Source organism: Narcine bancroftii, chromosome 4 (genome assembly GCF_036971445.1).
Source record: "Narcine bancroftii isolate sNarBan1 chromosome 4, sNarBan1.hap1, whole genome shotgun sequence".
Taxonomy (NCBI): Eukaryota; Metazoa; Chordata; class Chondrichthyes; order Torpediniformes; family Narcinidae; genus Narcine; species Narcine bancroftii.
The window spans coordinates 21,726,791-21,752,131 of NC_091472.1; the positions used below are offsets into that span (position 1 = coordinate 21,726,791).

Below are 25,341 nucleotides of genomic sequence, written 5' to 3' on the forward strand. Positions count from 1 at the left end.
CCATAATCTCCCACTCAGCTGGAACCACTCTGCGTTTCCCAGAACAATTCCAGCTGCATGGGGAATTATGGGTAGGGAAGATGGCCATTGCTCTGTCACATTTTAAGTCACCGGCACTGACGAGTGTCCCTGAAGGTTGAAGCGACCCAGAGAGGTGAAGGAGCGGCTGGCGAGGCTGTCACAGCCCTCGACAGCCCCCGCCGGCTGCCCCTGCCCTGAGTGGATCATGGAGGGAGAGTGGTGACTGAGATGGGTCACGGGCTGACGACATCACCGCGACGTCAGCAGCCCGCTGCTAACCAGCTGCTTACAGCGCCAGTACATTCATGCTGGATGGCAGACCACAGCACTCTGCCACTGACCCTTCCCCCAAGATGGATTGCAGTCGACGCCTTGGAACCAGCCAGGGTGCAATCATGGAGGTAAGTCTCACGACATAAGGGTGGAGAATCTCCGCCTTTACACTCGGCTTTTTTGACTGCATGAAAGGGGCTAATGAGGGGGAGGGGGAGGGTGGTAGGGCTGTGTGGGTGAAAGATCTGGAAGGACAGGAAAGGGGGGGGAGGGAGGAAAAAGAAAAGGCAAGCAGGTTTAATGGAAAGCAGTGAAGTCAATGTTCATGCCATGTGGCTGGAGGGTGCCCAACTGGAAAATAAGGTGTTGTTGCGGGTGGTCAGGGTGGGACAGAACACAAGACTATGGACAGACATATGAGTGCGGGAGTGTGCCCCGAAATTGAAATGGTTGGCCACTGGGAGGTCACTGTGGTTGCGAATGGAGCGGAGGTGCTGAGCAAAGCGATCTCCCAATCTGCGATCAGTCTCTCAGTTGTAGAGAATCCCACAAAGGGTGCATCGAATGCAGTAAATCAGTCCCCTGGATGTACACGTGTTGCTTCACATGAAAGGGCTGCTTCACGAGGAAAAAGACTAGTTCACAAAGAACGTCACAGCACAGGCCCTTCAGCCCACAATATTGTGCCAACCTATGTAAACCTACAACAATCTAATCCTTCCTACCTTGCACCCATTTGCCAATCTAAGAGATGTCTGTGTGCCTCCACTGCACCAGCCTCTACCACCACCCCCAGTAATACATTTCAGGCAAACACAGTCTCAGCGTAAATAACCTACCTTGGACATCTCCCCTAAACTTTCTCCACTCACATGTCCTCTGGTATTTGCTTCTACCAGGAGAAAGGTTCTGGCTATCTACCCTCATACATTTCTGGTCAGGAACCCTTCCTCAGAAGTGCTAGCTTCTGTTTTTGTTTCCAGTCAATCTGTTTTCAAACTAAAAGCGCTACATTCCCTATCCCTACTTATCCTTCCGTGAGACTCTGCCTGGAACTATTTCAAGAAAGAGCAGGTGTCCTGACTAATATTTATTCCTCACTTAACAAGACTGAAAGATTAGATAGCTATCATGTTCTTGTTTGTGGGAGCGTCTTGTTGTGCAACTTGCTGGTGCATTTCCTACATTCTTTCTCTGCTCAGACAGTCCCTCGGGGTTAAGGATAAGACGCTTCCGCTCTGTGTGGGCTCGGAGGTGAACAGACGAGACTGATGTGGAAAATGTGGACTCTTCCGCAGACGGGGCAGGAGGTGCATGAAGGTGCGGGTTGGTGAGTAGTGTGCGAGGAGGTGCTTTTTTATTCTGTCTGCTCCCAATGCATAGACACGGGGCTCTCTGCGCCATCTTGAATGCTCCTTCTCCACTTTGACCAAACGTGAGTCCGGGGGAACCACATGATGGAGCAAACAACAGGCCCTTCAGCCCAACACGTTTAGTGGGGTAGGTCCATCTTTGTCACTCTGAACATATCCTTGAGTGTTTTTCTCTGTGCATCTAGTAGTCTTTTCCCGGCTTGGAAAAGAGCGATTGGAAGACTGATCTTGGACATGCAATTACTTTAACCCCCACCCACCACGGAGCTGAGCAAGTATGGATGTTGATACTGATTTACTTATCCAACTAATGGATTGGTAGATTTAGCAGAGATCGTGCTGGGAATATTTCTCCAATGCCTTAAGATGTCTGTATTTCTATATATGACATTTGGTACAATAACAGCAACACTGAAATTTAACTTGGAGATACAGGCCGTTCTAGTCCATAAGCCCACACCACCCATTTACATCCACCTGACAAATTAAAACTTGAGCAACATTTTGGACCTGAGCCCTTTCTACCTGAAGAAGGGCCCAGGCCTGAAACGTTGGCTACCTTTTACTTCCTATAGATGTTGCGTGACCTGCTGAGTTTCACCAGCACTTTTGCATATTGCACTTGGTCCCAAGCATCTGCAGATTTTCTTAATCAACCAACCCTGTGTATCGGTGCAACCTGGAAGGAAACCAGAGCACCTCTCACAGGGAGAGCAAGTAAACCTGGCGGATTCAAACCTGGGTCACTGGCACTGTGATAGCATTGCCCTAAATGCCACACTAACCTTGGTTTGGCAATGATTTGTAAGGTGCTATACACACAGAGTAACACCTACTTAAATGGAGGACGGGGCTTGTATATACAGTAAAAGTCCAACAATCTGGATAACCCAAGAATCTGGACTCTCAAACTTTTTAAATTTAGCGGGCTTTCGTGTGCGTGCATACTTAAGTGCCACAGATGCCCAGCGGCCACAAGCGGCCACTCTTAATGCAGGTAATCTTATCACAAAGAAATCTATTTGTATACTGTTGATTTTTAAATACGATTCAAGCTTTGTACGTTTTTTTTGTAGTGAAAATATTTTGTTTACATTTTTGTCAAGCGTTGACTTTATTTTTCTTTAAAGCTGGTCGTTTTGATCAATGAAGCATGCTGTAAATGAATAAACTTTCAAATTTTACCTGTTCATCTCTTTTTTTTAAAATTCCTCTTTAAATTTGAATTTTAAAAGTACTGCCCGAGAATCCGGACCGACCCAATCCCCGAGCAGGAGTAAAAGTAAATCCCTGAGCAGTCTGGATTGGAGAACTTTTACTGTGCATTGGGCCGGGGCATTGTGTAGAAGCAGAGGAAACACGGTAGCGCTTGTATTAGCAATGAATATGGCAAGGTAACTGATCTGACATGCTAATGTCAGGTCATTCATTTGCAGCACTTCACAGCTCATTTACATCAAGTGGAAAGCTCAGCATTTACACATCACAAAGAAGCCCAAACATTCCATTAATAAGTCGTTCCCCCCCCCCCCCCCCCACTACAATCACGGTAATCTACTGTGATGAAGTGCCTTCCCAATGCTGGCATTGCTTGTTCACACTGCAACATGACCAAAACCTGCAAATCTCCATTTCAGTCTGTCATTTTAAACAGCATTACCGGTATTCCGTGAACACAAGGGGCGAGACGTGTAACTCAGCAGCATCAGGGCGCATGACTAATGTCCACGTATTTGACAGTGTGTCAAATAAATGGCTAAAAATGATAACCCCTGGTCTTGTATGCCAGGTTGAAATTAGGGTGATAATGGTGAGTTACACTGCCTAGTCATTGCTGTGTTGAGAAAGTCTGTGAGAGACTAGTCTGGAGGGCAGAAAAAAATGGGCACAATGTATAAAAGAGCGTTGGACAATCTACTGCAAGTATTAATTGAGAGAAGTGCATTGCAAACTTTTGATATGCTCTGGGATAAGTTTATTGTCTGCATAGTGGGTGACCTTTATTCATACCTCAGGGTTAGGGTTGGGCATAGGATTTGGGATAGGGTTAGGCGTGGGTTCGGGTTAGGGTTAGGAGAGGGGTTCAGGTTAGCGTTAGGTGTGGGGTTTTAGGGTTAGGGTTAGCGGCCCACAGCAACAGAGAGCAGGCAGCGGACCACCAGTACAGAGAGGAACAGCAGGCTGCGGGAGAGAGCAGACAGTACTAAAAAAAATTATGGTGCACAATACACATCATGACCCGAATTGGTACTGGAATGCCGACAGTGCAGTTTACACTACAGCATTTCCATGAGGAAAAAAAGTTCCGAGCTTTTTACACAGCATGCTTTCCAGGAAAATGGGAATAATTTCCCAGAACACAGCGGCTGTGTGTATTTAAAAAAAAAACGAATTGTTTCCTTTTCTCTCCTGTCTCTACCTGTCATAATTAGCCAACTAGAGGAGAAGTGGCTGGGAGGGGTTACAGAGGACGTCAGTATCATGGAGCTGAACCAGCATCAGCAGGTGAAGTAAACATCAATCCCGACGGAGTCCACAGTTGCGCCACTGTAACTGTGCAGGATCTATCAGCTGTCTGGCAATTCTGACTGTGGCAGCCTCTTCCTGAAGATTCTGCAGCCACTCACCCAGACCAAAAACAAATCATGAAGTTCAATCACAGAGCTTGGTGGGTTGGGTTTTACCGCAAGTCCTGTTGGGGAAAGAGAGGATCCCCTCTCTTTAAGCAAAGCAAATGCTGACATGAAGAGCTTTTTTTCAGACAGGGAGACTGATGACACAGCAAAAGGAAAGGAAACAGCTAAAACACCGGAAATGGGCACTCGTGCTCTCCAATACTCATTGCTCGGAGCAGAGTGAGGTGACTAGCTAGGCAGCCTTCTGAATCCCTGCAACATTCTGAACCAGTTGCTAGGTAAGATTTCACTTCCTCAGTGATAACATTACTCAACAACATTCTGCATTTACATGGCATCTTTGATGTAGCCATTAGACCTGTGGTGCCTCACTGGGCTGAAGCTGGATTAGGTGTGACACTTATGTTTTTCCACATAGAACTTTCATTTTTTTTCCCCATTTGAAGTGTCTCTCTACCTTCCGGGAGTGGCCGTTCACACAGGAAGGACCAAGACTCCAAATTTCCAATTCACACCGTGAGTCTAGACACAGTACCTGAAGTGCGGTATTTACATCCTATTCATTGGCCCGTTGTTCACGGATCGCCTGTAGTTCAGTTTAGACTGCAAGCGATCTGTGAAAATGTCTGGAGTTGGGAATAATTCTCCAGAACACAGCGGCTGTGTGATAAATGTAACTGACTCCCACTGTATGAACCTGATTTGTCTGTTGTGGTAAAATGCTAAAGGCCCATTTTGACCAATGTCACAATTCATCTTGTTGCTTTGCTTTCGCTATGTTTTGTGCAAACTTTAAATCCAGACTGGCACTGGAGAATGGGATCTATTTGGAATTAAACAAGAAATTCTGCACAAGCTGGAGTCAACTACAATGCACAAAAGCGCTGGAGAATAGGTGGACAAAAGATTGGACAGGGTTATTGGGGATCTTAAGCATGGGTGGGTGGGAGAGGAAGAAATACTATCCTGTAGCTATCCTGTAGCTTAGGAACAAGGCAGCGAGCATCAGATCGATCTCCAAAACATGGCCTGACTGAAATTCATGGATGGTTGAAGCAAGGGGTGAGGGGGTGGACTTCAGGAGGAAATCAGGAGAACACGATCCTGATCAGGGGGTCAGCGGGGAAGAGGATCAAGAATTTCAAATTCCTGGGTGTCAACATCTCTGACCTGGGGCCTCCATGTTGAGGCAATACCGAATAAGTCTCATCTGCGGCTATACTTTGAAACGTCTGAGGAGATTCGGTGTGTCACCAAAGACTCTCAAATATTTTTACGGGTGTGCCGTGGAGAGCATTTGGCCTGGTGGCATCACTGCCTGGTATGGAGGTGCCAATGCATAGGACAGAAAAATAGTGCAGCCAGTGACACCAGTTTCCAGTCCACTGAGTTCATCCTACAGAGGTGGTGTCTTAAGAAAGCAGCCTCCATACTCAAGCTCCTCCATCACCCAGACTCTCTTCTCATCGCTACTATTGGGAAGGAGGTACAGGAGCCTGAAGACGAACACCCAGCAGCACAAGGGCAGCTTCTTCCCCTCTGCCATCAAGATTCCTGAATGAACCACAGGCGCTCCCTCACTTTATCCTATTTTTTTTGCAGTTTATTTATTTTGAAGTGTGGTTTGTAGAAATGTTTGCACGGTGACGCTGCTGGAAAACAACGAATTTCATGACAAATCCATCCTTCTGATTGATTCTGATGTGGGGGGTGGGGGTAGAGGGGAGCGAGGAAGGCAATTCTGTGAAACGTCTGTACACAACCGGGCAAGCAGTCGAAGCACATGACTGGGAAGCCTGTCAAAAATCTGTGCTTTGCAGCAACACTCCTCGAGAGGCCACTGAGAAGAAGGGGAGGTTGCTGTGCACAGCGAGGATTCACAAGGTGTTGCTCTTCCCCCCCCCCCCCCCCCAACTTCCTTAGAAAACAACAAATTATTCAACTGTGCCAGGGCGAGAGCAGAGAGCAGCAACATGTTGCTCTTGGCACTCGTGACTGTTCCTTGTCCACACAAAGGCTTCTACAAATATCAAGGCTAGCTGCGTGGTACAAATATTCATTACTGTTCCCCTGCCAAAGATTATAAAGACACAAAAGCAAAGCAATGGAATGCGAAACATTTTCCTCTGCAGCGTCCTCTAAATGAGAAGGTCAAAGGACCAGAGCTGTACAACTCTGAATTACCAACTTCTCCTCGAATATTTTCCTGACCTTGCCGAGCCCCACACAGAGACCATTAATAACATTTGTTTAGGCGAACTACATACGTTTAAGATCAGCTCTGCAGGCTTTACATTACTCCTTGACAAACAGTGGGTAATATCTGAGCGCTATTCAGAAAGCGAACCTCAGCTCACTCCGTCAATTCAGGGGTTAAACTCCAAGGAATTGGAGTCATTATCTGGGAATGCAGTAGTGGTTGTTATATGATCTCAGAACTCCAATAATCGCACAAACTTATGAACATAACCCTGCAATGACAGACACCCATCTCTACCCCTTTTCAATACCAAAAACATAAGAAACAGCCCCTTCATTTTCCTTTATTTTTCCCTCTCTCACATGACTAACAGGAATAAACACACTGGGAAAATAAAAACAGTTCTGGCAGGAATTATTCTGTCTCAGATTCTCCAATTATTGGATCCTATGTGTGAAGACACCAGTGATCTGAGGATAAATCTACCCAATGATGTGAAAAGTTGCCTAGGGATGTCATGTTCACAATAATTGGAACAAATCTGATCGGACAGTTCTCAATCATCAACAAAATGATGGGAAAGAAGTCTTGGGTTCCTCATGGAGCAACAATAATCTGCTTGCAGAAGCTCAATGGATTCTGCCAGGGCCATGTTGAACCAGATCTCATCACAGCCTTGAGCTTACAATCAGATCAGCCCTGATCTCTTTCGATGCTGGAGAAGTGGCCATTCCCACTTCTTTCTCAATAACGTGCATACTTGTAGACAATATTCGTGCCATTAAAACGCCAGGCTCCAACCAGAGGGAGCAACACAACCTTAGGTTGACATCATCTGAGTATCCGGAAAGATTTAGACAAACAGCAAGGTAACAGGCCTTTTTGGCCCAAGAGCCCATGCCACCCACTTAACCCTCATCTAACAGCCCTGGTACATTCTGAAGGGTGGGGAGGAAACCGGAGCACTCAGAAGAAACCCACACAGACATGGGGAGAACGAACAAACTCCTTGAAGACAGCGCTGGATTCGAACCCCAGTTGATGGCGCTGCAACAGTGAGGTGTGATCTGCTACACTAACCGTGCCATCCGGTCTCTGACCAGAAACTCAGCTGGATGAAGCACATCGATAGTACAGTCACAAAAGTGGATCGGAGGCTGGGGATCCTGCTGTGTGTGACTCACTACCTCACACACTGATGACCCTCCTCTATTCCAGTGGTTCTCAACCTTTTTCTTTCCACTCACATGTGCCACATTCCCTATGCCACAGGTGCTCTGTGATTAGTAAGGGATTGTTTAAGGTGGGAAGTGGGTGGAAAGAAAAAGTTTGAGATCCACTGCTCTATTCTATCCCTCACTCCCAGTGCATCCTCTCAATGCTTTCTGCCCACCATCCTGGAGGAGCATGCCAACCTTCATTCCCAGTGCGGCCAGATCACCATTAAGGCAGATGCACACGGTGCTACCCTAGTGCCTCTCATCCCAATCCCTTTTCTTAATACTCAATCCCAATGCCTCGACAAGACAATCTATCTCAGCGCAAACTCTCACCAATGAATTCCAGCACTGGTTCCTGAATGCAATCCCTGGCCCTGCTCCTTCCCTTACCACTCATTCACTGCTTGATCCCAAATTCAATCCCACTACCTCAGTTCATTCCGACTGCCCCATCAATTCCAGTCCTTCATTTAACATTTGAATCCACCATTTATATCTGCGGGGCCTTTAGAGAATTTTTAATTTTGAGATACAGCACAGTATCGTGCTCTTCCAGCCCCGAGCCCATATGCACCCATGTGACCTTTGAACCTACCAACCCAGTAAGGTCTAGGGAATGTGGAAGGAAAGAGGAGCACCTGGAAAACCCACGCAGACACAGGGAGAACATGCAAACTCCTCACAGTGGCGGGTGGCATGCAATAGCCTTGTGCTATCTGCTACGCCAACCGTGATTCCATTTCTCTCATTAATGGTTGCGGGAAGGAAAATAAAATTAAATCTACATTTAGAGTTGCTCATCAGGAACTATTAGTGGAACAGTAGCTCCAGGAAACTGTTTCCTTCAAGTGGCCCCAGAGGTGTTTGATCAAATTCTAATTCTTTGTTTAATTAGCGCCTTGTCCTGTTATAGTCATCTCTGCCCACTGTTAATACAGCAAACTGGAGAAGGCTTCTGAAGCCACTGCCGGGCATTAGTGTCACTTTCTAGATTCAGAAGCCGAGCTTCCCATCTGTTGTTTGATAGTTCTTAAGCCCTGAACTTCTATTGGAATGAAATGGAAAGCAGAGAGCTGGGGTGAAAGGGTCTCAGAACAACCACGGAGTGGGTTACATATTAAATTGATCCACATGGTTTCTTTTAGACCGTTTCTGAAGCAACATGCTGAACCACTTCCAGGTCACAACACCAAGGTGTCAGCCAGTTAAAAAGGACAGGGGGGTGGGAGTGAGAACGGTTCATCACTGATGCAAACTGTTCCGGATGAACACATGTATCAGATAAGTGTGCAAGGGACGTTTTTCCATGTATGAAAATCTATTTCAAAGTTACGTTATGGAGATTAAAACTGTTAAATGATGCAAATAAAGGAATGTGAATTTGGAAATGAGAGCCTTTTAAGAGTTCCACACAATTCATACACTCATACGTAATAATGAGAAGTTTATGAGGTCTCTTCACAATCTCTCCCCTCTAATCTGCCACCATTTCAAACAGTCAGAGAAGGCATTATCCACAATGGATCAGGATAAGAGCTTAACAACCCAATTAATTAAAACAAACATATCCTTATTTCCATGGCTCTGTCTGCTCTGTCGGATAGAGAACGAAATGTCAGGGATATGTTTGTATCAATTCAGTACAGTACAACTCTGATTATCCAAAGCGGTCTGGTCCGCGCCTATTTCGGATAAATGTATTTTTTCGGAGATAATTTTTAAAAAACAACCCAGTAGCAACAGAAAATCAGTTGTAACAGTGTTTGAACAACAAACAACAAAGTAAGACTTTAATAATGTTTAATTCTCACCCAAAAAATGCTGCCCCCCCCTCCTGCCTTGGAACTTGAGGTCCTTGCTGCCACTGGGAGCCTGAGGTTCCTGCTGCCGCTAGGAGCCCGAGGTCCACTGCTGCCACAGCCACTGGGGGCCCGAAGTCCCCGATCAGTTCGGCTCCGAAAAAGTTTTGGATAAATGAGGATTTTTGATTTGTTTCGGATATCCTCATTTATCCGAAATGTAAAAAGAAAATTTGGTGAGTCAAGTCGGTGGGTGAAGTAAGCCAAATAAAAGACTTTACTGAACACAACCAAACATGATAAACAGGGTAGGGAGAGAGAGAGAGAATATTTAAAAAATTTCGAATAACCAAGGATTTGAGTTAATTGGAGTTGTACTGAACTTGGTCAGTAGACTGACTGGTTGTTCAAAGCAAGGCCCAGAAGTACAGCCATTCCCCAGTTTATAAACATTATTGATTTCTGCTCATGACATTCACTCTATGGGGTATAATGTACGAGGCATGGAGGCTAGATTTAGAGAGGAGATAGATAAATTATTGAAAGAATGGAGAACAGAAGGCCATAAACAGAGGAACAGAAGAGTAGATGAAGACTGTGGCAGATTGGCTATGCTCTTATTGCACAAAGGGACAAACGTGAGGGGCTAATTGGCCTCCTTATATTCTCAGGTTATTCTATTTCATCACTGAAATGGTTAACAAGCTCGTTCACCAGTCAGCAGATCACACTGTACCAAAATTTGCACTCCATCCAGTCTTTGCGGCCTGTGAAATGGTTTCGGGGAATGTGTCCCTTTCATGAACCAGGAACCCCTGGAATGACAAGCACCCGCCTGAGCTCCAAGCAAGCCATGCCTGACACAACCCTATTCAATAGGGTAATGGGTCAACTAATGCCAAGTTAATGGAAACTGAAAAAGCAGCACCTAATTGGGATCTTAATGTGAAAACAAATATTGAAGTGTCTATTTCATTGGAGCAGATTAGTTGACCTTCAAAGGTTCCTCTTCATGGACCCCAAGGTCCCTCTGTTCCTGTCCACTTTTTGAACTGTGTTTTACAACTTTACCTTTTCCTCATATTTTCTATAGAAATATATCACCTCACACGTCTCTACATTAAAGTAGACCTACCACTTGCCCATCCACTCTGAAAGCTTTTCTGTATCCCATTACTGAGTGTAGACAGGAGACCTTGTAAGGGACTTCAAATGTTTTCTGGAAGTCCATATAATTAACATCCACAAACATTTCCTTGCCTCCCTCTTTACACAGCCTTCCAAAAATTCTAGCTGGCTTGGCAGACGTGATTCACCTATTATTGGTCTCCGCAGACAATTTAAAGTTTCCAAGGTGTCTAGTTACACATTAATAATAAACTCTGGTAATTTTCTATAAGCAGATTGTCTACAGTTGCATGGGTTTCCTCATTTCACCAAGATAAGAACCAGGTAATATCCTAATTAGGGCTCTCACCAATCTCCTCATCTATTTCCTACAAATCTCTGACAAAAGATTTGCTGCTCCTTTGCACCATTCTTACCTCCTTCGCTGCTATTTTGCTGCCTTAACTTTGATGATGATAGTGGAGAGGGTCATGAACTTCAAATTCCTGATTGTCATCATCTCCAAGGAACCTCCGCATTGATGCAATCGCAAAGAAGGCTCGCCAGCAGCTATACATACTCTCAGGATGGCCCGGGGGTGGGGAGGGTATGCTGCATTGACCATTGACAGTTTCACCATTGAGGTCGTCAAGGGTATCAAGTTCCTTGGAGTGTACTTGGTGGAGAATCTCTCCTGGTCCCTTAACACCAGCTCCATAGCCAAAAAAGCCCAGCAGCACCTCTACTTCCTGCGAAAGCTGAGGAAAGTTCATGCTCCACCCTCCATCCTCACCACATTCAATGGAGGATGCATCGAGAGCATCCTGTGCCACTGCATCACTGCCTGGTTTGGAAGCTGTAACTCCTTGGACTGCAAGACCCTACCGAGGATAGTGAAGTCATCAATAAAGATCATTGGGGACTCTCTTTCTACCATGAAGGACATCTACAACACTCGATGCAGGCGAAAGGCAATAAACATTGTGAAGGACTCCACACACCCCTCATGTAAACTGTTCTCCCTTCTGCCATCTGGTAGGAAGGAGGTACTGCAGCACTCGGGCCCTTACATCCAGATTGGGCAACAGTTCCCGCGCCCCCCCCCCGCCCCAAGACATCAGTCTCTTGACGTTCCAGAACATATGTGGATAGTGCACTGTGGACTTTTACAGTACATGTCTTAATATTTTAATATTTTATTGTGCTTAACTTCTAATCAAACTTACATTCTTATATTTATGTAAATATGCTCCGTGGCCCTGGAGGAACACTATCTTGTCTTTACAAGCATGGTATGAATGATAAGTTAAGATGATGACTTGATGTGTCTGAGGAGATTCAGTATGTCACCAAAGACTCGCGTAAACTTCTACAGGTGTACTGTGGAGAATATTCTGGCTGGTTGCATCACTGCCTGGTATAAAGGTGCCAACACGCAGGACAAGAATAAACTCCAGAGGGTTGTTAACTCAGCCTGCAACATTACAGGCACCAGACTTCACTCCATTGAGGACATCTACATGAGGTTGTGTCTTAAAATAGCAGCCTCTATCCTCAAAGGCCTTCACCTCCCAGGTCATGCCCTCTTCACTCTGCTACCAGTGGGGAAAAAGGTACAGGAGCCTAAAGATGAGCACTCAGTGGCACAAGGACAGCTTCTTCCCTGCTGCCATCAGATTCCTGAATGATCAATGAACCATAGTCACTGCCTTATTTTTCGTGCACTATTTTTTTTAATAGTAATGTCGTAAGATGGTTAGAATATGTATGTATGACGCTGCCACAAAACACCCGAGTTTCATGACTTGTTCACCACAATAAACCCTGATTCTGATTCCTTGCCCCATTTCTGCGCTGAGTTTCCCAGGATGGTGAGGGTGCATTTTTTCTTCCTGCACTGCAAATACTGAGCCAAAAATTCAACATTTCCACCATACCCAACTTTAATTTACAATGTTATGATGATCCATTTTAAGGAGCCCATTGTAATTCTAACAACCCTCTTTTCCCTCATCTGAATCTACTGTTTTTGATGTCTCTTTTATTGTTATTTTTTGTTTGTTGGCCAATTTTAGTTTCCCTCTGTTTTTGTGGATCTTGCACATATTAATTTCTATCAGTTACCAGGAACTCCATTGGTTTTAGTTTGCTTAAGGTGCAACTTTCATATTGTGTGAGGTTTTCTTTGGCATGACCAGCCCTTTTCCCTGAGGCGTATATACTGGCCCTCATAGCATTAAAAATTCTTTTACGAACACCTCCTGCTGATCTTCTGTCATTTTACCCATTAACAGATTAATTCAATTTACAGTAGACAGTCTCTCTCGTGGTAAAGAAGTCAGCTTTTCCTAAATCTGGAATCATTGCAGCTGTTTTGCATTTCTCACTTTCAAACATTGCACTGTACTCATTCTAATTATGATGACTATTGGATAAATGTTCACGCACCATTAGGCTGTTAATCAAATCAGCCTCTTTACTCATTACTAGATCTAATACAGTCTGCTCCTGTCGGTTCAAGGGCACATCAGCACAGAAGCTACCCCAAACTCACTCCAGCAAATCAGTATCCTTCAGAAACAAGCGTATCTCAATCGAAGACAGTGGTTCTCAATCATTTTTCCCCACTTACTTACCACATTAAGTAATCCCTGACTAACCACAGAGCACCTATGACGTGGATGGTGGAGAACCACTGATCTATCAGAAGGTTCACACCCACATATGACTCTGCCTTTACCAATACCCACTCCTGCGCCTTCTTTAACAGCACAGTGGATCTCATTACAGAATGAATCCTTTCTCTATTTGTTTCTTCCACTTTGCTGCATTGGTGGCTCTCAGTCTGCACAGAATATAGAACATGGGACAGTACGGTACAAGTACAGCCCCTCCAGCCTACATGCCTGAACTGAACATTATCCCCAAGGTAAGGTAAACCTCTGCTACTTGCACTTGGTCTATTCCCGGCAGATTTGTGCGTCTATCTAGAAGCCTCTTCAATGTTTTTATAGCGTCTGCTTCCACCACTACCCTCAGAGCCTTTGCTATGCAAAATAAATGACCTCAAAGTGCTTCCACCACTCCTTAAATGCATATCCTCTTACATGTGCAGTTTTACCTCGTGGATTAAATATTCTGACTGTAGACCCTATCAATGCCTCTCAAAATTTTGTAAGCCTCTGTTCAGTCACTTCTCAGCCTCCAACGTTCCAGAGAAAACAACCCAGGTTTGTCCAGCCTCTCCTTGTAGATTGGACCCTCCAATCCAATACATACTCTTTCTTCATCACTGACGGTTCCAAAAGAGAAACTGAATTTGCACTTAAAAGCAGGATGCTTCACAGTTAAAACTGCTGTTATCAAGCACGTTTCTGTCATTTTTCCTTCAGCTGTTTCACACATGTGTTTAGATAATCTCCAACCAACCCTCAAAAGAACCTATTACTTGCAAGCTCACATCCGGGACCTCGCCGCAGATATCATCTCAGTGTCTGGATATGCTGCATTTTTCTAACCTGTCATTATCAGCAGTTCAAAACTTCTCCATTCACTCCCACCATTAAATACCGAAGGCCCTGCTGGGCCACGAGCCCATGCCGCCCACATTCCCCAATTGACCTGCAATCCCCGGTACACTTTTGAACGGTGGGAGGAAACCAGAGAGCCTGGAAGGAACCCACACAGGCACAGGGAGAAGGTACGAACTCCTTACAAGCTGTGCCAGATTTGAACCCGGTTCACTGGTGCTGCGTTGCGCTAAATGCTACGCTAACCGTGCCGTGTATGTAGACCAGTTCTAAAGACCCGCGCACTCGCAGAACATGACAGATTGTAGGGCTCCAATAATCGAGGTGGTCACATGACCTTCCCCACACTTCCAACATACACATCTCTGGGATCCGTTTCTGCTGTGGCATTTCCAAGTCTGTCTTGTACAAGATGTTGTGCCAAGTAACAAAAGAAGGGGTGCAACACAAGTTCTCAAACCATTAACAGAGAAAGATAAAGCTTGTAGACGCTGGAATCTTGAACAAACAATAAGATAGCTGCTGGAGAGACTCAGTAGCTCAGACAACATCCACAAGAAGAAGCGGTTAGGTGACTGACCATTTCTGCTCATGGTTGCGGTCTGATCTGCTGAGTCTCTCCAGCAGCTCAGTGACAGAAGACGTGACTTCCAGTGGCTGATGGGCTCAAATACTGGGTTGCTTGAACTGAAACACAAGTGTGCAAGGCCAAAGTAGATGGAGCGGTGTGTTCCCCTTCTGGAATTTTGCAATTCCAGATCCACAGCAGGAAACCTTCCTGAATCTTCCTCCCCTGAGCAGTCTAGACTTTCCATTAGAAGGTGCAACCTTGACTGGCACTTACTGGGTGAACATTGTTATTGAGGGCAGACACAAACCTAAAGCAATTCTCAACAGCGCGGAGGAAAAGAGAGATCTTGAGGTCCAGGTCAGGAGATCCCTCAAGGTTGACGTGCAAGTTGATAGGGTGATTAAAAATGTGTATGGTGTACTGGGCTTCATCAGTCGGGGGATTGAGTTCAAGAGCTGCCAGGTAAGGTTGCAGCTCTACACTTAGATCACACTTGCAGTATTGCATTCATTTCTGGTCGCCACATTATTGGAAGGATGTGGAAGCATGAGGGAGGGCGAAGAAGAGGTTTAGCAAGATGTTGCCTGGACTGAGGAACATCTCTGATGAAGCAAGGCTGAAACATGTATGTATTGAGAGATGTGTGCTCATAAATGCACATGTTGAGAGTGTGGTTGTATGTTTGGATGGATGAGCATGTTTATTTTTTCCTTTGGAGCAATGAAGAATGAGTGGTGACATAATAGAGGTGTTCAGTATAAAAATATGAGGGTGGCTTGGATGGGGTGAACAGCCAGCACCTTTTTCCCAAGGCAAACATAGTAAATGCCAGAGGACAACTTTTTAAGGTGAGTGAAGGAAAGTTTAGGTAAGTTTTTCACACAAGCTTGGATTGCTTTGGTGTGGGTGGCAGTGGAGGCTGGTACAACAGGGACATTCAAAGATTGGTACAGGGATGTAAGAAAAATAAGGGGTTATAGATGTGAGGTAGAGAAGGATTAGATTGTTGTGGAATAGATTTACATAGGTCAGCACTACATCATAGGCTGAAGGGCTGTAACCTTCTATGTTCAATTACATTTAAAACCTTGCACTGAGGAAATTACATTGCCTATTCAACCCTCCCAGAGACCACCAAGGACAATAGTAGTTGTTTGCAGAGAAGGAGAGTAGGAGCTCTCCTACATCTAACACCAACCACTCCTCATGCAACTTCTCACGTTACTGACTGAGGAGCGCATTCAAAGGAAGGGGGCAGTGGTAGGGGGAGGTGGGCGAGCAGGCAAGGGTTTCGAAGGCAGTCAGGGACAGGACTTCACCGAATAACGTAGCAAATTCCACAGACTGCCTCATCTCATGCTGTGTTTGCGCTGGCAGGTGGAGTCTGTTCAAACGTTGCTCCATCTCCAGTGAAAGAATGAGGCAGCTGTGCCTCTGTCTGTCAGCACCTGCACACAGTAGCCCTGCAAACCCAAACAAATCCAGCAGGCATTTGTTTCCAGCAGATCCAGACCAACCAAATAGTTATAGCCTGCTGTGAAATAATTGGATGAGGGTTCTGGCTGAGGTTTATCTGCAGTGATCACAGATACTGTTGCAGTTGATCAGCAGACACTAACCTGGCAGCATTACCAAAGGGTTCTAAGTGGGACTTCAGAACCCACTTATGCACAAACATACCTGTACGCGTGCACACACGCGCACACGTACAAACACAAGATCTCAAATGCACTCACTCAGATACACAGAAAATTACACGCAATCTCAAAGACATACTCTCAAACAAATGCACACATTCACATACGCCTGCATGCACACACACATATACTCTGTTATACATGCTCACAAACACAACATAAGCACATCCAATCCGACACACACATGCACAGAGAAAAGCAAAGCTCATGTACAATGACACAAGCAGGCATGTACACTCTCCAATTCACACTCCTGTAGTCACACTGTACACTCATCATGAGATACGCTCAAACGCATTCATGCATACTTATATCTTCTCTCATACACACATGGCCCATCCATCCAAACATACAACCACACTCTCAACATGTGCATTAATGAGCACACACCTCTCAATATATACATGTCCTCCTTAGACACACATACATGTGCACCCACAGCTTTGCACATGTGTATATGGAGGACATTTGCACACACAAACACATGTATATGGAGCAGTGACGTCTGCATCACTAGGGTTGGTGTCATCCGGTAACTCATGGTGTTAACCCCCCCCAACCACCCAACAATATGGACAAAGTATACAAGTGTACCAAGCTCAGAAGAAACAGGTATTTGTTCCTTATATGTCGGCAGCACCACTGAATGAAGGAGAGCTCTGACCAGAGTTCAAAAAGTAAATTAGAGTTTTAGCCTTGTAGGTATATTGATACATGTCAGCTGAGCTGACGAAAAATGTTTTTCCTGTTATAACTAACTGCAGGAATATTTTTATAAAAATAATAAATTTCTCCTGAAACACTGCACAAAAATTTTACAGAGTCATTTTGGTGTCACCCAGTGCAGTCCTCCCCTCCTAGTGATGTCAGTGATACAGAGGACATGTCCGCATGCACACACGTGTATATGGAGGACATGTTCGCATGCACACACGTGTATATGGAGGACATGTTCGCATGCACACACATGTATATGGAGGACATGTTCGCATGCACACACGTGTATATGGAGGACACACTTGCATGCACACACGAGTTTATGGAGGACATGTCCGCATGCACACACGTGTATATGGAGGACATGTTCGCATGCACACACATGTTGTCAACACGTGAGGACAATACACACACATGGTCTCACATTATCAGAAATTTACAAAGATGCCACCCCGACACTATTTCCAAACTTGTCTCTCCCCCCCCAGAACCATACACACATACCCCCCCCACCACCCCCCGCCAAGGAACCATACACACATACCCACTCAAACTGCACTCACACACATGCTTGTCCATTCACACACAAGCAGAAACATCAGGAAGGTACACAGATATGGATCTTTGTGTCAATGTTTCCATGTCTGCAGGCTTACAAATCACCCCTTGTGAAAGAGTGGGAGTCCAATCAAATGTGTTGCCCCTTCCTTCTGAAGGTGCCTTTATAAATTAAATGGTTATTCCAGCAATATCATCATATTCAAGTGTTGTTAGCTGACAGGCGCTTTGGCCCATCATATCCCTGTCGACCAGTACACACTATCAACAATCCATCCACCTTGTCTATACCCTTCTGTGCTTTATCTGGGATCTCTTCCATGCTGTCAGTGACCCTGTCTCGCCATCTCTCCCAGGCATTGGACTCTAGGAACTCAGCGCTCTCTGCATCTAAACATCCTCCCTCAGATCTCCTCTAACTCCATGTCAGACCTTGTTCTCTGAATTTCCCCTTGACCTATCTACCTCTGAGATAGGGAAATGTTCCATGCAGTCTTACCTATCTATACCATTCATCATTTTGTAGATCTCAGTCATGTCCACTCCCCCACTCCAGGGAGAATAGACAAAATTTCTCCACTCTCTCCTCATCCCGGTGAATCCCTCTTGAGCAAAATCATCCTTCCAGCCCACAGAACTGCACTCGCCAGGCTGAACTAAGTCTTATAAAGTTAGAGCCATTCTTCTACTCAATGCCCTCACTAATGAAGGCCTGTGTCCCATATGCCTTGCACTACCACCTTTGGATTTGTACTCCAAGGTGTCTCCATTCATCAGTGCTCCCCAAGACCCTTCCACTCACTGCAACCAGACCTAACTTCAAAGCATCCACACTGCACCAGCAAGCAGAGATCAGGTGCCGCTGCATTGGACTCCCCACCTGCTCCCAGAGTCCAGGGACAGAGCTCAAACTTCCTGAGGACGGGAACCAGTGTAACTGCATCTGGGCTCCTCAGCGTGACTCCAGCAATGCCTCGCCACTATTTAGGGGAATGGACAGTCAAAATGTCAGCCATCTTCAGTAGGACAGGGAGGATCCACGGAGAGAGAATGGGCTAACATTTCAGGTCAATGGCTTGGATTTTGATAAAGGGCCATTAACTGGAAATGATAAACTACAGTTCTCTCTGCACTGATGCCGTCTGCCCAGCTGGGGTTTCCCAGTATTTTTTACTCCCCTCCCCACCCTGACTTTCACCAAGTGCTTTTTTTTTGGAGTTGCCAACCTAGTTTGAAAATGCAAGAAAATGTATCTTCTTTCATTTTATCTTTCATACACCACTGAGTTTTAAACATCTATATTTATTTTTAATACGTATGAACAGCATTTCAATCCTTTTGAATGATTTTGCATGCCCCTGATTGATAGTTAAAGCCGTTTGTAACATCAAACTATGAAAGTGTGGTACTTTGGCCTTTAGATAACTCAGTTATGTAACAGGAGCAGACACTCACAAACCACTCTGCCGTGTGGGAAACGAAGGCCAATAAAGCAGGAAAAATGGTTGAACCCCCATGAACTCAAAAGTCCAACTGTGGCCACAGGAATAGCTGGGTTCTGGGAGGAGCAGGATGCGATTCTGATCCAGTATAATCTGGCTCAATCCCTGCAATATAACTGTGTTCAATCCCCTCTACATTTTACTCGATCCCATAAAGGACAGTTGGTTCGTTTGTCTCTGGGGGGGGGGGGGGGGGGAGAAAGAGGGGATGGGAGAAGGGAATGGGGAAGAGAGGTGGTGTAAAAAGAGTAGAGGGAAAGAGGAAGAGAAGGTGGGGGAGAGGGGGAAGTAAGGGGGGTCGGGGGGAAAGGGGGGTCGGGGGGAAAGGGGGGTCGGGGGGAAAGGGGGGTCGGGGGGAAAGGGGGGTCGGGGGGAAAGGGGGGTCGGGGGGAAAGGGGGGTCGGGGGGAAAGGGGGGGTCGGGGGAAAGGGGGGTCGGGGAAAGGGGGGTCGGGGGGTCGGGGGGAAAGGGGGGTCGGGGGAAAGGGGGGTCGGGGAAAGGGGGGTCGGGGGAAAGGGGGGTCGGGGGAAGGGGGGTCGGGGGAAGGGGGTCGGGGGAAGGGGGGTCGGGGGAAGGGGGGTCGGGGGAAGGGGGGTCGGGGGAAGGGGGGTCGGGGGAAAGGGGTCGGGGGAAAGGGGGGTCGGGGGACAAGGGGGGTCGGGGACAAGGGGGGTCGGGGGGAAAGGGGGGTCGGGGGGAAAGGGGGGTCGGGGGGAAAGGGGGGTCGGGGGGAAAGGGGGGTCGGGGGAAAGGGGGGTCGGGGGGGTCGGGGGGAAAGGGGGGGTCGGGGGGAAAGGGGGGGTCGGGGGGAAAGGGGGGGTCGGGGGAAAGGGGGGTCGGGGGGAAAGGGGGGTCGGGGGAAAGGGGGGTCGGGGGAAGGGGGGTCGGGGGAAGGGGGGTCGGGGGAAGGGGGTCGGGGGAAGGGGGGTCGGGGGAAGGGGGGTCGGGGGAAGGGGGGTCGGGGGAAGGGGGGTCGGGGGAAGGGGGGTCGGGGGAAGGGGGGTCGGGGGAAAGGGGGTCGGGGGAAGGGGGGTCGGGGGAAGGGGGGTCGAGGGAAAGGGGGGTCGGGGGAAAGGGGGGTCGGGGGAAAGGGGGGTCGGGGGAAAGGGGGGTCAGGGGAAAGGGGGGGTGGGAGGGAAAGGGGGGGCTGGGGAAAGGGGGGGCGGTGGGAAAGGGGGGGCGGGGGGAAAGGGGGGGTCTAGGGAAGGATGGGGAAAAGGAGTGGAAAAAGAGGAGTGGGGGAAGGAGGAGAGAGGGAAAGGAAGAAAAGGGGAGGGGGAAAGGAAAAGAGAGGGGGAAAAGGGGAGAGGGAAGAGCTGAAGGGAAGATTGTGGGGAGATGCAGGGGAAGAAATGTAGGGGAAAGACTGAAAGGTGGGAGAGGCAGAGATGATATCTCACCTTTGACAGCCATAGACAAAGTTTGATCTCTAAACGCTACAGGATGTCCACTTTTTACAATGTCTGACAGAAAACAATTCTGAATTGAACTACTCCAACTCTGAGGTGCTTCACCATTGTTCCACAAGTACTCACCTTCAATCCGCTTTAGTGCCGATAGGCAGCTCTGCCGATCTGGAAAGCCAAAAGGATTGCTACAGGTCCGAATGGCATCACACTCGCACCTCCCATTGATAATATTGCAGCCCGTAGCCAGGTTTTTATCGCAGGGCTCATCTCCATGAAGCTGGTCATCTTCCCAGTTCTCATCTGAAAGAAACAGATTCTCAGAACACGGCCTAGGATCGAAACAAACTCACAAGATTCCTGCTGCTGTAAACGGAGCTTAACCATTAAACCAGTCACAACTTTGGCACCAATTTAGCCACCAATTTATTTGATTACCGCTAATAAACATTTATGTGGACATTTGTAGGATGATTTTAGCTGTGTTTTACACATGTGGACTCCAGACAACAGGGCACAGTAGCATAGTGGTTGAGTAACTGGACTTGGAGTCAGAATGCTGGACCAATGACCCAGTGACATGAGTTTGAATCTCACCACAGCAACTGGAGAATTCAAGTCATTAAATAAATTAACTTTAAATAATTAAATAAGCTCTCATATTAACCCTGACGTTGTTGTACAAACCATTCTGATTCTCTGGAAAGCTCATCAGGGAATGACTGTTTGAGACCCAATAGTTATTACCGTGTTGTTTTTTAATTTTCCTTCAGGGGCAATTAGAGCTGTATGACTGAATGTGAGTTTATTGTGGTATACACAAGTAGAATGTACAGATGGACAATGAATGCTGGCATGGTCTGTCTTGCCCACTACTGTAAACAATGGAAAACACCAGAGGCTAGTTTCATGTTATGAAGTTAGACTTTAGAAAGGGCTGCAGTATTTTAAAATTATCTCTAAATTTAACGTAAAGTGGAATAACGGTAAGATGTGATCTACTGGCATCGTTGTCTGAAGAGGGCATGCAAAATCGTCGAGGATCCCCTTCCACCCAGCACACAGCATGTTTCAGCTGCTCCCATTGGGAAAGAGATGCAGGAATATCAGAGCCAGAACCACCAGGCTGAGGAACAGCTTCTTCCCATGGGCAATGAGTATGTTGAATGACCCAAGGAATTGCTCACACTAACCATCCGAGACCCTCACGTTCACAGAACAATATTTATTTATTTGTACGTATGAATACTTGTCCTGAATATGTATCGTTTGTCTGCATGTGTGTTATATTTGGTTGTGTGTCTGATTGTTTTGCCAGAGAACGCTGTTTCATTGGTTTGTACCTGTGCAATCAGATGACAAAGAAGTTTGACTTGGCTTTTTTTTAACTTGACTAGGTTTTGGCCCACGAGCCCACACCTCTCAAATATACCAATTCACCTACAACCCCTGTACGTTTTTGAACCATGGGAGAAAATCGGAGAATCCGGTGGAAACCCACTAAGGTCACAGGGAGAACGTACAAACTCCTCACAGGTAGGGCCAGATTTGAACCTAGGCCACTGGTGCTGCCACAGCATTGTAAATTAACCTTCCCACCCATGACCAGGTATAATGTGACAATCTGATCATCAAGCTGTCTCTGCTCATTTATCACCAATCATGGCAGGAACGTTCTTCACAACATGAACCTCATTTCTTCTCTCCCTGCACTGCCAGGGAATCTGTCCAAACACAACTAAAGTGTTTGAGCAAATCGAAGTTTACATCATGTAGAATCACCTTTGGATACCTCTGCAAATATTAGAGGACATCTGTACAAGGTGAGGGAGGAATGTTTATGGGACAGATAAAGGGTAAGTTTTTTCTTTTTTCAGAGAGTAGAGGGTGCCTGGAATGCATTGCTAGGGTTGCCAGTAGAGGCTGGTGTAATAGGATCATTTAAAAGACTCTTATATCCTTTTTTACACAGACATCCTAGTAAATTTGGTTTGTCAACGACCTGCATTTAAAGTCGGGTCAGACTGAAGTATTCACACTGAACCAAGGAAAACCGGTTCAGTGCGACCTTTCACATAGGACCCGGCGGGACCTGCAGCATCACAGCTTGGATTCACGGGAAGGCAGGTCAGCCTTTTACACTGGAGCTGATACGAAATGCATCGGCTCTGATACTAGCTGCCCAGATGAAAATGAACCCCCCCCCCCCCCCCCCCCATTCATACAGGTACGTGAAGCAGTAAAAAGGTAGTTAATTACCGTCTTTCAAGGGCAGTGTAAAAGAGCCTTTAGACAGGGATGGATATAAGAATAATAGGTTACGGGTGTGAGGTAGGGAAGGTTTAGATTTTGACCAGGTTTATGTAGATTTGCACAACACTGTGGGCTGAAGGGCCTGTACTATGCAGGAATATTGTATGTCTCTGATCATTCTGAAGTCTGCCTATGCTGTGATACTGAAACAAGATTCACGATCGATGCACTCACACGACTTCACGGTGACCAGACGATCTGCTGGACCTTCCCACTGCCAATAACAACAGGAACAACACAGCAAAGTCAGGGGAAGACCCACCGGCCCTCAAGCCCGTCCTACCATTCATGGTTGTTTCATTCCAGGCCTCAACTCTTCATGCCCTCAGTTCCCCAATCATTCAAAATTTGTCTACCTCCTCTTTAAATACTTTTAGTGATTCTGTCTGGTGGACATGGGTGAAAGGTGAGATGTTTAAAGGGAACATGAGGGGAAAACTTCTTCAGGCAGAGAGTGGTATGAGCTGCCAGCTGAATTGGTCAATGTGGGCTCAATTTTGACATACAAGAAAAATTTGGATAGGTACAAGGATGGGAGCGCTGTGGTCCGGGTCCAGGTCAGTGGGACGAGGCAGAATAAAAGTTTGGGTCGAAGTGCCTGTTTCTATGCGGTAGTGTTCCATGGTCTCCGCAGCTCTCTTGGGTAGAGAATTCTACATCTTCAGTGCCTCCTGCACTATACCTTGACTCCCCTCAGCCCCTAAGTCAAGGGACAACCCTTGACATTGCTCCTCCAGCAGTGAATATCTATGTATACAATGTACTCAAAGGCACTGATAATTTTTTTATCAATAATAAAGTCCTCTTTGCATTGTATTTTTTAAAATCTGGTGGAGACTCACAACTCCTCTTGAAAACTAGTACGGAGGTGATGGGCTGAATGGCCATCTGTGTCATAAATATTCTCTGATTCTATTCCGATGAAGGGTCCATAGTGATAACATCGGAATCAACACGCCAACTTGAAGTTCCAGGAAACTGGAAGCAACTCCATAGTCGTAGAAATTACACCCAGATGTTTGATCTGCACATTGTTTCACATGGTTCGGCTGCCAGAGTTCTTCAACATATTTTGTTTCTTTATTAAAAAAAACTCAGTCTTTAAAGCAAAATATCAGCTCAGGAAGGAGGAAAGAAACGAATGCCCCACAGTCGTTCTCGCATTTAAACTGTGAGCAGCATTTTGGTTTTAAGAATAAATTAACACATCTGAATCTCTTTGCAACAATGCACATTTTCGACAGTCAAGGACCAACTGCTGCAATCTATCTTCCCCATTTTCATGTCCTTTCCTTTCAAATAATATCCAATTCTTTTAAAGGAATGATAAAATCTAAGTCTCCGTGGGCGTTGCGGTGAAGCATTCTCGTGTCCCCAGATAATCCTCTGTGTGAAAGCATTTCTTCCAGCTTCCCCTTCCATCTGATGACATCAGCGTGTTGCAATGCTCCATCCCAGGGAGAACAAGTTACGACGTGAGCTGTAGTAGTCTCCACTGTCCCTTTCCTTTTCGATAGCCCTTTATTTTATCAAGTACAAAGCAGCAGGACTCAGGACATCTGCCAGGGTCAAGTGCAGCACACAAAAACGCAACAGGTCACCACAAGAAGCAAAGCGTAACCAAGATTGCGGCCTTGAAGGAGGTGGAAAGGGAAAGGGGAGGAGCATAGGCTAAAAGGTAAGAGGTCATAGGTAGGAGGGTAGAAGAGAAAAAAGCTGATAAGTGATGGGGAGAGGGCAGAGGGCTCAAAAGGGGGTAGCTAGCTGATGGGAGAAGGAAAGGAAGAGGCAGGAAGTGTTTGCAGCTAACACACACTGCATTAGAGCACAATGCAATATCCAGCATGCTAATTGCTTGATAAAAAGAGTCTATTGGGGCTAAGGTGTATGAAGAAGCCCCATATTGCAGAAGCTATTTAACTTTTGCTGTTTAAAATCTAAACTTGCCACAACTATCCAACTGGCTGAAAAATCTTTTTTATCATCACGTTAGTTCACACCTCAACTGTCATATAACACTGTTTCTACAGTCTCCTGTGGCTCCCATCCTTTTATGTAATTGGTTTGTAGGACTGACAACAAGAAGTTGTTCGTTGATTTCTGGAAGGGAAAACTGGAGGTGTCCGATCCAGTGACCATTGGAGGATCAAAGGTGAGCACATTTCAGTTCTTGGTAGTCACCATCTTAGAGGATCTCTCCCGAACCCAATACACCAGTGGCATCACGAAGGAAGCCGTCATCAGCGGCTCTACTTCCTCAGAAGTAGACATCGGAAACGCTGGCAAATTTATACGTATGTACGGTGACAGTGTGCTGACCGGCTGCATCACGGTCTGAGATGGGGACACCTGAGCATAAAGCCCAGCAAAAGGTAGTGGACACAGCCCAGGACATCACAGGCAAATCCCTCCCCACCA

General features: G+C 46.3%; 1 protein-coding gene across 1 annotated transcript in view; it reads right to left on the reverse strand.

Annotated features, from left to right (window-relative positions):
- crim1 (cysteine rich transmembrane BMP regulator 1 (chordin-like)) overlaps positions 1–25,341 on the reverse strand; it is a 287,206-nt gene that overhangs the window by 257,537 nt on the left and 4,328 nt on the right. Inside the window, exon 2 of the mRNA XM_069930938.1 lies at positions 20,740–20,913. Within this exon, the coding sequence (XP_069787039.1) occupies positions 20,740–20,913 (174 nt within the window). The remainder of the gene's footprint in view (positions 1–20,739; positions 20,914–25,341) is intronic.